Below are 14,043 nucleotides of genomic sequence, written 5' to 3' on the forward strand. Positions count from 1 at the left end.
TCTGAATTTCCAACAATTGGCACTTTGAACTTTATTTATGAAAAGTTACCATTTCTTTGGATGTTCAAAAGAAAATCAAGACTTTTTAGTTAGTGTCGTGGTTCTAAGACTGACAGTAGAAAGGGGGGTAGGTATGGAGAGGCAAGATCTCAGCTATGGCGAAGGTGTACACACGGGTTTTACGAGTTCAGACCCTTCTCGGAGGAAGTAACAGCTCTACGTCTCGGTGGTTGATTGGATTATATGTGTGATGTTACAGGGGGTGTGAACCCTTGTGCCAGAGGATGAGGGTGGATCATATAGAGTTCGCCAGGACCTCTCCCGCCCTCCATTACAAGGGAGTTAATGTACATAAGATGGTGGCGTTACTGGTAATGCCAGCCTTAAGTGTTGTTAATGACCTTAAAGACTACGGAGTGAATGCGTGTCCGTTGCACGCTGAGTGACTCCTGCTCTTCGGGAGGTCGAGTGAGTCTCTGGTTGGTCGAGTGACAGTAGGTAGGGAGACTCCCGAGTGACATGATGTCGAGTGGATTGCACTCGACATCTTCGACCAGGGGTCTCATGTTGTCTCTTGACCTTCTTGCCTTCTTGGGTAGCGACCTTGGGTAGGACGTATAGGTCAGGCCTATGACCCTACCCCAGGTTTGTATCCTCATCAGTAGCCCTCGAATGGATTAAGGTTCGAGTGGAAGTTGGGTTGGAGTTGAACTTGTTCTGACTCTTGTGCCTTCGCGAGCATTTTCTGCAAGACGGAAAACTCGCGTTGGTACTTCAGCGTCGATTCAGTCGCCTTGATCCATTCAGGGAGTCGTCGACTGAACTTGTGGCGTCATTTGTCAAGTGTTGTATTGGAATGCAGGATCTTGGGCGCGATTGACTGCTGCATATCCCGGATTTCGCGGGATAAGAAATTTTGGGGAAGCGCGCGGGACGGGGAGTGCCGAAGCGGGCGGAGCGAATAAACAGTGATGCCTCAATTTCTGTGACGCCTTTTTCGCCACGTACGCTGCGAGCGACTGTTGCGGGATTTGACAGGATTGCCTGGTCCCACGCGTCAGTCACTCGGAAGCGGCCCTTTATAAGGTGACGGGACCGAGGCGTCTGCACTGTGCACACCTTTTCCTCCTTCTTCCTCCTCCGCTTCTCCGGCGCGCCCAACTCTTCTGTTCCGACGCTACCGCTCCGCCGCCATGATGAAGGACAAGACGGCGGCGCTAGAACGCGCAAAGAAGACGAAGGGGGTGGCGAAGGGCAAAAGGCAGCAACGCGGGTCGTCATCGCGTGCGGGGCTGCCGCCGGGCTGGATCCAGGGCGATTGGATCCAGTCTTCGACTCGGCAGGAGGATCTGGACGAGCTGGCGGAGTCTGGGCTAATCGCCAAGTGCGCGGCAAGGCTGCCGGAGGGGGAGATGAATCCTCAGCCTCGACCGGGTGAGTGCGTTCTGCTCGCCACCCACATCGACCGCGGTTTTTCGCTTCCCCCGCATCCTTTCTTCCGGGGGTTCCTGAACTTTTTCGGCGCTCAACTCCACCATTTTCCCCCTAACACCATCACGTATCTGGCCGCCTTTGTGTCGACGTGTGAAAATTTCTTGGGATGTCGACCGCACTGGGCCTTTTCAAACACATCTTCACCATCCGATCCCAGTCGGTCAAAAAGGCGAAGTCGAGTGACTCAAAGACCAATGTCATCCATATGTGTGGCGGTTTAGGTATCCAGAAAAGGCATAGGAGCTCCTTCCCCGCTATGACTCTCTCTGAATCGGTTAGAGGCTGGCAGTCGACCTGGTTCTATTGTCAGGACCAGGCAGCTCCAGGTCAGTCAATAGGCGTCCCTCACTTCACATTCGACCGTGTCCAAACTCCTTCTCCACTCAAAGTGACCGCGGCTGAGAATGTGGAGACGAAGATGCTGGTAGAGAAAGTGGTTCAGCTTATCAATGAAGGTGTTACCAGCCTGGACCTGCTGGAAGTGTTCCTCAGTCGACGCATCCAGCCTCTCCAGGCCCGTGATCATCCTATGTGGATGTACTCTAGACCTGAAGACACCGCTCGGGTCCATCCAGAGGAAGTGTCATCCGAGACTGTGGCCATGTGGTTGAGGAGTATCACAGGCAATCAGGACAATCACAGGGGATCCATGCGAGTTATCCCTTTCAGAGACAACAATCCACCCGACAAGGTATGCCTTTTTGTTCTGACTGCTTGATGCATAAGTTCCGACTGCATACGATGTCGACTGTTTTTTGATTGACTTTTCATCTTGTAGGTCTTCACTGAAATGTACTCAATGCCCAACAGTGAACAAGCCCTGGAGCAGGGCCAGGAGGAGGAGGCCAGTGCAGACGAGAGCGGCGAATGGGAGTCTTCAGACGGAGAGGATGAGGAGGAGAGCGAGGAGTCGGACGACAAGGAACAGGTCGACTCGTCACCGCGTTCCGAGCGCCGATCCACGTAGCAACACGACCCGGCGGGCGGGCGCGGGAAGAGCGTGGCTCTGAGTACTCACGCTCAGAAGCGCACTCGGACGTCGACTCCGGAACCGACAGAGAAGACCGCCAAACAGCTCAAAGTTGCCCCTCCCAAGACTCGGAAGACTTTGTCGCGGATCAAGATGGACGTCCTAGTGGCTTCGGGGTGAGTAACACACTTGTGCTTATGCATACCGACTGACATTTCTGTTCTGACCGATCGGGTTGCGCATCTTTCCAGACCCACCTCTGCTGCTACTGACATGGATGTTGATAAGGCACTAGGAGACGAGGAGGCCACCTCCCGAGCTGGTAAGTTCGTCGACCAAGCTCCATTTAGTCAAGTGGGTGGTCAATCAGCTAAAAATTTGATACTTCTCTCTTTCTGTAGCCCCGCAAGATATTGTTGTGCTCCCTGACAAAGAAGAAGAAGAAGCGCCTCTACAGGAGAGGAGGAAGAAGAGTGGAGGCTCAAGCAGGAGGAGGCTTGAAATCCAAGTCCCTCAGCCGACACCGGTGCTTGAGGCGGTGATCGAACGTTCCGAAGGACCGGTTCGGACCAATGTCACATTCGCCAACCCGCTGACGACTGATCGTCCGTCGGGATCGACTGCACAGACACCTGCTGCACTAGTGCAACTCCACTCGTCCGACCCGGTAACTGCTTCGACCACCCTGGAGCCATTACTCTTTGCTACGTATCAAACTCTAGACGACTCGCCGGGCGCTGCTAGGGAAGCTCTTCGTCCGGTGAACCTTGTCATGGAGCAGGTGAAAGTGATGCATGAGGCTAGCCAGGTAGCCTACAACGCCAGCACTGCCCTTCAGACCAATGTTCAGGTCAACAAAATTCCGACTGAACTTTTGAGTGTTGCGTTATATCTGATCACCCATTGGGGTGTTCCTTCGTTTAGAATTAAGGAAATCTTCAACTCCGCTCGCCTCGAGCTGAGTCCCAATAAACTGTTCGAATCAGTGGGGGCACGCCGAGTGCACCCACTGGGTGTAGTCCCCGAGACCATGGTCGACTGCTGGCAGTCGACTGAGGTCTAATGATGTATCTTTTTTTTGAACTCACACTGGCCAGGCCTTCCTGAGTATTGATCTGATCCAGTTGGGGCACGCTAAGTGCACCCACTGGGTGTAGTCCCTGAGACTACTATTGATTATTTGATTCGGCAGTACTCTTAGAGTAATTTTTCTCCGTCACTGTCTCTTATTTCTGTCGACTGACATGTCTCTCTTGCTGGCTGCAGAGGTCTTGTGATCTTCGAGCTTGGCTCACCGAATTAAAGAAGAAGCATATCAGCGTTGAACTTGACCTTGAACTCGCGAAGAAGAATCTCAAGACTGCTCAAGAAGAAACGACCTTCATGGGAGGTAATCATTCGACCATTTTTTTCTGCTTTGTAGCTCGCACTTCTCACTGGTTTTTCTTTCAGTCTCTTTGAACTGAGTGATTTCACACAAGCAGATGTGCATAGTGAAAATCGCCAACTTCAGTCTCGTCTGAAGAGTGTTGTTTCTTTAGAGAGGATGAAGGAGGCTTTGGAGAAGAAGGACCTGGACCTTGCCGCTGCTCAGAAGGAAGCACGTGAGAAGACGAAGCTTGCAGACCAAAAGCTGGCTTCAGTCGGCAAATTGGAGGAGGAGAACGCGAAGTTGAAGGCCACCATCTCTGAAGCTAATCAGGAAGTCGAGCAGCCGAGGAAGGACAAGGAGAACCTGACCACAGAAGTCGGTGGCCTCAGAGCCAAGACAGACAAGCTGGAGTCTTATCTGAAACAACTTGGTGCGAAACTTGTTCTGAAGCTTGAAGGTATGATCATTCGACTAGTCAATTTGTCGCCGACTAAACTTTGTTGTCATGCTGTCGACTCATTGTTTTTCGCGATGGGACAGAACTGTGTCAGGACTTTGAAGCTGAAACTGGGCGGGTCGAGACGGGTCTCGACCCCATCAATTGTCCTGTGAAAGATGACGTTGCAATGAATCTGCTGCGATTGGAGTCGCGCTTGGATGGACAATTGCTTATATGGCTCGACTGAAGGCGGCGATGACCCAAGTGGACACTGAACTTTGGCCTCAGGCGGAGCTGTCTCAAGACCTCGAGTCACTGATGACTCGACTTAATCAGATTCCAGGCCGAGTGCAAGAGTGGAAGAAATCTTCTGCTCGCTGTGGTGCCGACGTCGCCTTATCGTTGGTCTGAGTGCACTGCAAGGAGGATAAGGAAGACAAGCTGGCTGCTCTCAAGGTAGCGAATACTAAGAAGCACTCCTTCCAGACCTTCATGAACACCTTCCTTGAGGCAGCCACTCGCATCGCCGACAGCATCGACCTCGATAGCTTCTGCAATCCAGCCAGCCCTTCTCCCGCCGAGTGATTGAAAAAACATTATGCTTCACCTTTATTTGCCTCGGAATGCCGAGTGATTTTGTAACCGTGAAAATTCCTTCGGGCCTGATGCCCGAGCACTTTATTCTGCGGTTAGGAATCTTTGGATTTATCTTCGAATATATTGCGTTTGTCTTTGAGCGAAATTCGTTTTTCTCTCGGATTGGTGTCTGTTTGCTTGATGCGGCTTCTGAAGAAGAATCATCAGTCGACCGATTGGACGATCTTTGAGCAGCATCGATCAGCTCATCAGCAAGGCACTCAGCAATGGTCTTGACATTCCTGTCAACCATTGGAGGGGCCTTTGACAGTGCACACAATCTCGTCCTTCTTCTTGATGGTGCAGCCCTGGGGGGGGGGGGGTCGCAGTCGACCCGACTCATTCGGCGGGACCGGTCAACTCATCGGCGAGAAATTCAGCAATGGTCTTGACGTTCCTGAAAGTGACTCGCCCTAGCGACACGCTCAATCTCGTCCTTCTTCTTGATGGTACAACTCTGAAGTGCTGGTCGTGGTCAACCCGCACTTTGCATAACCTTCGAGTGGGAGGATTGCTCATCACTCGGTAAGATTTTTTAAACTTAGGCGAGTTCTAGAGAAAAATAAGATTACATCAAAACTTCTTCCTCCAATTGTGCGGCGTCCGTCGAAGATTAAAAATTGCAGTGAAGCAAGACTTTTAAGACTGCATATCATCTTGGACCTTGAAATGAGATTTATAACATGCTAAAGAATCATCAATTAGAGCATCGCCCCACACAATACAGACTTGCAATCCATCGCCACCACTTCAGATAGTTTTTCTTCAAAATGGCAGGACTCCTACATTCAGTAAGAAGAAAAGAGTTGCTCGATTAATTTGGGAAAACCGAGGGGAAACAAGATTGCCCAATTAATAATGGAAAACCGTGCGAAAAACCATCGCAACCGTTGAGCGGCACACATAAGATACCGCTTCACACCACTCCAAAGATGGCCTCGCCGAGACAACACACATGTGTCATCATCATCACTCCTCCCCTAGAGGCGTCATCACCATCCCTAAACACCAAGCAAATGACTCAGACCTCGCCGTAGGTCATCATCGACTCAACCACACTATAGAATTGAGAAACCGGAACATGCCACAGAACGATACAAAAAGATGTCAAAGCCACGATACTAATAGCCAGCCAATTGCTCTCATTTATAGACGAACAAACTACCAAGATCTTGATCTGAAGAGAGCCAACAAATTTGGGGACACAAACTCTCATACGCCGCTTGTCAGCGTCGAGTCAGACGCCGTTGAGGTAGGGAGAGACTGAAGAGACCTTATTCCAACACGCCGTCGCCACCGCCACCTCTGTCATAACCGCCACCGTCTTGTTAGTGTCGTCAAGGAAATAAAACCCAAGGAAAAAAAGGAAATGAGTGGGCCCCGCTCTTTTTCTGCCAACGAGGCCGCGAGACGGGGGAAAGGAGGGGACCGAGACGGCACCATGGAGAAGACCTTTGGTGTCGCCTAAGGTTGGGAACATGAGTAGGGCCACCCGCTGGTTAGTTGCTCCCAAATCACTCCTACTCTTTTCACACTACAATCGTTGCACCCCTCTGCTTCCCCAATAATCTTGGAGTAAGTTCGCATAGACGGTCAAATTTTTAGCAAGGAACCAAGCTAGTGCCCAACAATCACAGAATAGCCGATCGTCAACACACGCCACCGAACACCCTCAACTGTTTCAAGTAGTACTGATTAAACAAAGGCATTCAGGCGACATGCAATGCAAGAGAGAGTGAGATTGCTTCTTGAAAATAAATTATTAAAGCGAAGCTGGACGTGACAGAGGATCATCCCACATCCCAATATTTATACCACCTCGAACCAATCAGCTGTTCCACACTTCCCGACTTGGCCATTCAACACAAATCAATCCATCCCCATCACACAACCCTTGCCGCGCCGCTCTCGTCCAAAACCCAGCGGCCACGGCGATATCTCCTCCGCCTTCCCTCCGCCAGCCGGTGGTGCCGATGCACCGCATGGCTCGCCTCCCGCTGTTGCCGGCTCTAGTGCTGGCACTCGCCTCCGCGCTGGCCCCGTCCGTCGTCGCCGACCCGCAGGCCACGCTGCTCAACCTGGGGTGCAGCCAGTACAACGCCACGCCCACGGCCGCCTTCCTCGTCGCCCTCAATTCCACCTTCGCCCAACTCCGCGCCAACCTCTCCGCCGGCGGCTTCGCCACGGCGTCGGAGCCGCGCGCCGCCGCGCCGGCGTTCGCGCTGGCGCAGTGCCGCCCGTACGTCACCGGGAGGGACTGCGTCGCCTGCTTCGACGCCGCCGCGGCGCGCATCCGCGCCTCCTGCGGTGCCGCCAACGGCGGGCGCGCCATCCTCGACGGCTGCGTCATACGGTACGAGAGCGCGGCTTTCTTCGACCAGTCCACGCTCCCCGGCAACACGCAGCTCTGCAATGGCTCCGCCGTGGCAGGCGGCGGCTTCGACGGCGCGGTGCGAGCGCTGATCGGCGACCTCGCGGCCGCGGTGCCGCGCGCCCCGAGGCTTGCCGCGGCCGCCGCGGGCGCCGGCGTGTACGCGCCGGATGCTTCATGAGGTACTCTGATAAGCGGTTCTTCCCAGCTAATGCCACGGTAGACCTGGCGGCATACTTGCGCTCTGGTGAGTTCATCCTCGTGTTTTGTGTGAGTTGTTAACATACTAGCTTCGAGATGTTTTCTTTTATATATAGTTTTGTGTTGTACCGAGGCCATCTTTGGCTCGCTGTCCACGTTTGTTGCTGGCACGACCGGCATAGATTTTTATCGGCGAGTTCCCAAAGTCTCATTGCTGCAGCATATCCTTGTTTAAAATTGCAGTTTTGCTAGAACTCATCTAGATGAGATATAATTTGGTCTCATTCACCTTTTATAGCCATTGGATGTGATGCTATAAGATGCGTGTGTGCTGACGTGGCTGTATCTATTCTTGTTTTCAAAGTGAATGAGACCAAATTATATCTCATCTAGATGAGTTCTAGGTACTCCCTTAAAATTGTCCTATCTTTTCCGAAGTTATTAGTCCTACGTTGCAAATTAGAAATAGAGTTTGTTTCACTTTTTACCCCTAAGTTTCACATTTGTGGCAGCAATTACCCAGTTTAACAGATTTTTCACATTTTTACCCCATTTAAGCAGACTTGTGCCACATTTTATCCCTTTTATTCATTTTTTCAACGTTCTGACAGGTTTGCTTAAATGGGGTAAAAATGTGAAAAATCTGCTAAATGGGGTATTTGCTGTTGCAAACGTGAAACTTAGGGGGTAACAAATGGAACTATAACTCTTAAAAATAGTTATGATTACCAGAACAATTATCGATAACAATTATAATGCTTCTGTTCCAGGGAGGTTTGAATCTAGGGAAAAAATTAGAAAAATTTGATGCATCGATTGGCCAGATTATGTGCAAAACTTTTGGTATAGGGTGTGTGTAGAAGCAGCAAATGAGGACTTCATGGAGAATTAATTATGTGATGCATGAAAAAAATAAGTTAAAACCTCAGCTTTAGATCCTCCAGGTCATATTTTGGTACATTTGGAATCCAATGTTTATGGTGAGTTTGAACTTTGAAGTTCTCTATTTTTGTCATTAATGTAAAGGCATGTTTATTTGCTCCAGTGGACGGGTTGGCTTGAACTTTAATGATAATTTGATTGCTGTATAATTTTACAAAAAAATAAAAATAAAGAAAAAGGTTCCAATTCAAAGGTTGTCTTCAGTTCAGATCTCACAATTCATGATTTGGTTCAGGAAAATCAAGAGGGAAGGGAGCCATCATAGGAGGAATTTTGGGAGGTGTAGCCTTCCTGTTGCTTCTAGGGTTACTAGCTTTGTTGTGGATCCGTCGTTCTAGGAAGCTGCAGAAGCCTCGGAGAGGTAAATGCTGTTTTTGTGAAGTTAAAGCTCTTTGGTGCTTGTCAAGTTTTCAGTCTCATCTTAGTAACATGGTCAAAGTTGCTGTCATTTATCATGGAACCGTCTCTTGGGTAGTCAAGTGATTTTGTAAATTCTGTGTTGCCTTTCATGAGAACATCTGCAATGTCATGCCACTATTGTCCTGTGAGGATGATGACATGCAGTGTGTAGCTGTCACCAATGGTCATCAATCATCTATTGATGCCGGCATGATACACAAGATTTTCAGTGCTATCCGAATCACTTTCATTTTCCAATATAGTTAGACTGCCTTTGATTATTAAGGCAGGCATATAACTAGACTGCCTTTGATTACTAAGGCAGGTATGTAACTAATCGCAGTTGATAACTTACATCCTACGGAATTCCCTGGATATAAAGATTGACGTTGCATTTTTTCCAAAGGCAGAAGTAGACATGTTTTGCATTTTTTCCAAAGGCAGAAGTAGACATGTTTTCATAGTCGTGCCCCACATACTTTGATTTCCTCTCTGTTGTATCATAATGTCTAAAGGAACAAAAATGTTTTGGTGGCACGTCCTCCTGCAGTGAACGATAAATTTGAAAACTGTATTTAGAATTTGTTGTATACTCTAGAAAAAGCATTTCAGAATATAAAAGAATTTTGGAAAAATATAAATTCAAATGTTAGGCTCCTTTATATGCCTGTAAATTTTCATAAAAGCGACCATTTTTGCACCATGGAACAAAGACAGATTTAGTGATATTAAAAATAAAGTGGATTCCGTACATGCAAGGGTATGTGCTTGAGTTTAGGGTTTTTGCCTACTTGTGCATCTTCAAGTGACCTCAAAATGTTTACAGATGTGCACCATGTTATAAAATGAGCACCTGCAAAATTCATGCAAAAATATAATGAAATCTACCCTCACAAAAGGATAGTGTTCAACTTATTGTTTGAACAGTGACTACAACCATTTGTCTCTTTTGTCCAAGACAAATTTGATCGTATATTTAGAATTTACAAGTATAAAGTGACCAGAGAACGTACATATTTCAGAATATTTTACATTCGGAAACTATTTTCTAGCCAGGAGCATGTGCTCTGGGTTCCAGGCCGCACCTTTGTACCTATCCCATAATTTCTAGTTATGTTGCAGACCTTTAATTTTGTATGTGTTCTGTTCTCCTTTTCTCTTGATATTGTCTCATTTTTCTGTTATTTGTGTAGCACTATTCAAGTAAATATAAAGTGTTGATTGGTAGGGACAGGTTCTGTTTGTCCAGGCATTATTCACAACAACCAGGTTATGGAAACTCCAGGAATTGCCTAATTTTACAAGGGCATAATTTATTAAATTTATTGGAGTTTAGCCATGAACATTTACATTTGTTTGACATTTGCAAGTGTTATTATCTATATTTTTTTTAAGTTGCCGTATTTTGCGCACTAATTTGTTTCTGGAAAGTTAATTGGAAAAGAATAATCAAATAATCTTTGTTTGCTTCTGTGTTTCCTCATATGCCGGTATGTTCTTTTAGGTGATATACTTGGAGCAACGGAACTACAAGGTCCAACCAGTTTTTACTATCATGATCTTAAGGTTGCAACCAATAATTTCAGTGAGAAAAATAAACTTGGAGAAGGTGGTTTTGGAGATGTATTTAAGGTATAGTGATCTTCAAATGTTTAATCCACTCATGAAGACTTGCAGACAAAAGGCAATGCTACACAATGGAAAAACAGAATAAGAATATTCTGATCACTGATCACCAAGTTGCCTTTTGCAGTACTTTATTAGTTCATTGCAAAATGATAATTCAAAATTGTCTTTCTAACAGGGTTTGCTGAAAAATGGGAAAACTGTTGCAGTAAAAAGATTGACAGTAATGCAAACCAGCAGGGCCAAAGCAGATTTTGAAAGTGAGGTGAAGTTGATTAGCAATGTTCATCACCGAAATCTTGTAAGGCTTCTTGGTTGTTCTCGCAAGGGTTCCGAATGCCTGCTTGTTTATGAATATATGGCGAACAATAGCCTTGACAAGTTCCTCTTCGGTATGCTCCTTTGATCCTTGCTTCTTCATCTACTTGACATGTGGGAAAATATCCTATATGGTGTGTCTGATATTCGTTGTTTAAGTTTTTGGGAAGGCAATTACTCTGTTTATCTTGCAAACCGAGTTGATTAGCTTGTGACAGTGCTGACTTGCACCTCTTAAATAATGACCTCACATTCACACATTCTGGTATAACAGGTGAGAGACGTGGAACACTTAACTGGAAGCAACGATTTAACATCATTGTTGGCATGGCTCGTGGCCTTGCGTATCTTCATGAAGAGTTCCATGTGTGTATCATACACCGTGATATTAAATCTAGCAATGTTCTTCTTGATGATGACTTTCAGCCTAAGATTGCTGATTTTGGTTTGGCAAGGCTCCTACCTGATGATCATAGCCATCTCAGCACTAAATTTGCAGGAACACTGTAAGTTTGAACATTCAAATATTACATTGGACATCTAGCTTATTTTTCTGATGATTATATTTTACTATTGAACAGGGGTTACACTGCTCCTGAGTACGCAATCCATGGCCAACTATCAGAGAAGGTTGACACATACAGCTTTGGCGTAGAAATAATAAGTGGTCGGAAGAGCAATGATACAAAGCTGGAGCCTGAAACACAGTACCTACTTGAATCGGTATCCATCTTTCTTCTGAAAACTTGGCTTTTCTTGGTGCTGTAAATTACCGCATATGACTTGCATGTTTCACATAGCCACTTACACAAGTCTTTGATATGTCCTTGTGGGTATATTTATTTTTTGTTCCACTAACTAATTTTGTGCTGTGAATTCCTGGGCTGGTTTTCTCACTCTATGCACTGCTGATTTAACAAGCACAGTAATTGATAAAATTCTTTCTAAGTAAGCATTGCCTAGTGTTTATGCTTCTCCAGAAAATCTTCATAAAGATCAGGATTATACTTGAGAATTCCATGTTTATCTGAGAAAAAGGCTTTAATGGTTCATATGATCATTGTGTACTTATTATATTGAGGTTTCATTATGTACACACACTATGCTATCTTGAGATAGTCAATTAGATATTTTCTTATGCCTGTCGATTGTGCAGGCATGGAAGTTATATGAAAATGAGAACTTGATTAGCTTGGTGGACGAATCGTTGGATCGTGAAGAATACAAGCCAGAAGAGGTAAAGAAAATAATAGAGATAGCACTTCTGTGCACTCAATCAGTGGTTGCTTCAAGGCCAACGATGTCAGAGGTGGTTGTGTTGTTGTTGTCAAGAAATTCTTCAGAATTACAGCCCACAAGGCCCACATTTATTGATTCAACAAGTAGAGTGCGAGGTGAAACATCCTCCTCAAGTTCATCCTCTGCATCCAGGGCCACTGTCTCTATTTCACAGTTTTCAGCCAGGTAAAAGGCGTTGTATTGCGTGTGACTGCATTTTTCTTGTGTGATAGTGATTGATTTGTAACTACAATTGTGTGTATATATTTTACATATCAATGAGTGGATGCGTACTTGTCAGTATATATGAGAGCAGTGTAATTGTTTGAAATTCCTCTTTTGTTCGTGTAAGTATATGACCCTCATGCATGTTACAAGTGTGTGCTTGCGTGACATCGACGATCTGAGACTATTCTTCGTGTCCCTTGTTCTATGCTTCGGTCTGCATTTTCACAATCAAGAATTTACCTTGATGTCAAGGTATTCTAGCTCGTATGCTGAGAATATGAATTCTGATTTCTGAGTTGCGGTCGCTATAGTAAAACAACCTTAGAATATGCTGGTTTACCCACTCATCTAAATCGAAATAGGGAGCATATACAACTGAAAATTAGCTACCAGACATAAATCCATACTGGGGACAAGCACTTCTTTTTTGTGTGTGAGAGGACAGGCATTTCTTTTTTGTGTGTGAGAGGACAAGCACCCTTTCATGTGGTTCAAGAAACTTTAGCTGACCCCTAATTAGGTGGTGCTAACAAGTGACTGGTTCTTTCTACATAATGATTTTCAAAAAAATTATGATAGAGACGTTGTGCCGTACAAGCCTCAGCCAACACCTACAGGAAGCCCTTAAATTTGATTACAAACTTAGGGAAATGTTTTGCTGTACTTTCCAGTTTTCATGAATGTCTACAGAAAGTAAGCTACAGCACTTGGAACTCTGCAGGCATCCTTTCTGATAAGCTAAGTATTGAGTAAATCTAATAATTTTATTTATTTATTCATATACATAGAATACAAAAAGTACATGAAGCTCCATCTAACTATATCCCCTCTTTGTTGAATTAGCAGGGGTGACACCACCCTGCACTTTGTTGGAAACAATGTCATATCTGATAAGTTATGGTGGATGCGACAACAGTTGCTGATACAAACTGCAAATGAGAGGGAAGATCGGAAACCAATATATAGAGGCTTATGTTGGTTCTGCATGGGCTAATAACCTTTCCATGGCAGGATTGCTGAGAAAGTTGGGGATGATTTGTCGTCCTACAGACTGACTACTAAAATTCTTCGATGCTGTCACATAGGTAATCATTAATTTATTAGTTAACTCAGAATTAAGGTTACTCCTGAATATCATTTTTTTGATAAATAGTTATCCTGTGTTTCTTAATCTATGTACTAATAGCTTTATGTGTTGGTCAAGAAATTCTGACGCTTACATTATTCATATTTTAACCTGTTATGTGTGTGTCAGTGGTCTAGCACTATCGAGTGGTCTACTTATCTTTTTTGCTTCTCCTGCCTTAGTGTGTGCCACATAAGCTGACTTCACTACACAACGTCCAGATAGTGAGCATCCAAGTTGTTGCACACCAATATATTGTTTCGCATTATGTGATGGAGACAATTCATCCTGTAATTGATGTAGACAGATTTTCAATTATCATATACCTGTCTATAGTATCAGCAAATTATTGTCTCATAGAGCTCTTATATGAGTATATGAACTCTCCTGTTGATGGTGCTTGGCTGTTCTTCTAAGAGAAATGCCACGGGTGCTAGTGCCTGTTGGTCGAGTTTTTGTTTTATTTTATATTATGAGCTCTCATGTTGATAATTCTGGTAAAAAAGGACAGTGATAAACTGACAACCACAATAGTTGATCTTTGTTCTAGGTTATTGAGGTAAGTTGTTCTTAGCTATGGTTAAGCTCAGGCGTTCTGACCGTTTGTGTTTCAGCCACTGGGACTAGTGCCTGCTGGTCGAGT

General features: G+C 45.6%; 1 protein-coding gene across 1 annotated transcript; it reads left to right on the top strand.

Moving 5' to 3' along the window:
- Positions 1–2,095: 2,095 nt before the first annotated feature.
- LOC123078370 (uncharacterized) lies at positions 2,096–13,716 on the top strand. The gene is made up of 11 exons (XM_044500862.1): positions 2,096–2,185; positions 2,273–2,422; positions 4,122–4,293; positions 6,744–7,529; positions 8,661–8,786; positions 10,329–10,456; positions 10,629–10,842; positions 11,043–11,274; positions 11,350–11,491; positions 11,925–12,232; positions 13,121–13,716. The coding sequence occupies exons 1-11, from the start codon at positions 2,096–2,098 to the stop codon at positions 13,266–13,268; spliced, it is 2,496 nt and encodes an 831-aa protein (XP_044356797.1). The 3' UTR covers positions 13,269–13,716.
- Positions 13,717–14,043: the final 327 nt, after the last annotated feature.

Source organism: Triticum aestivum, chromosome 1B (assembly GCF_018294505.1).
Source record: "Triticum aestivum cultivar Chinese Spring chromosome 1B, IWGSC CS RefSeq v2.1, whole genome shotgun sequence".
NCBI lineage: Eukaryota > Viridiplantae > Streptophyta > Magnoliopsida > Poales > Poaceae > Triticum > Triticum aestivum.

Coding starts and splice junctions, on each gene's coding strand:
- LOC123078370 (XM_044500862.1), top strand. CDS start 2,096: ATGTGGTTGAGGAGTATCACAGGCAATCAGGACAATCACAGGGGATCC. Junction 2,423..4,121: donor AGTCGGACGACAAGGAACAG/GTCGACTCGTCA, acceptor GGCAAATTGGAG/GAGGAGAACGCGAAGTTGAA. Junction 8,787..10,328: donor GCTGCAGAAGCCTCGGAGAG/GTAAATGCTGTT, acceptor ATGTTCTTTTAG/GTGATATACTTGGAGCAACG.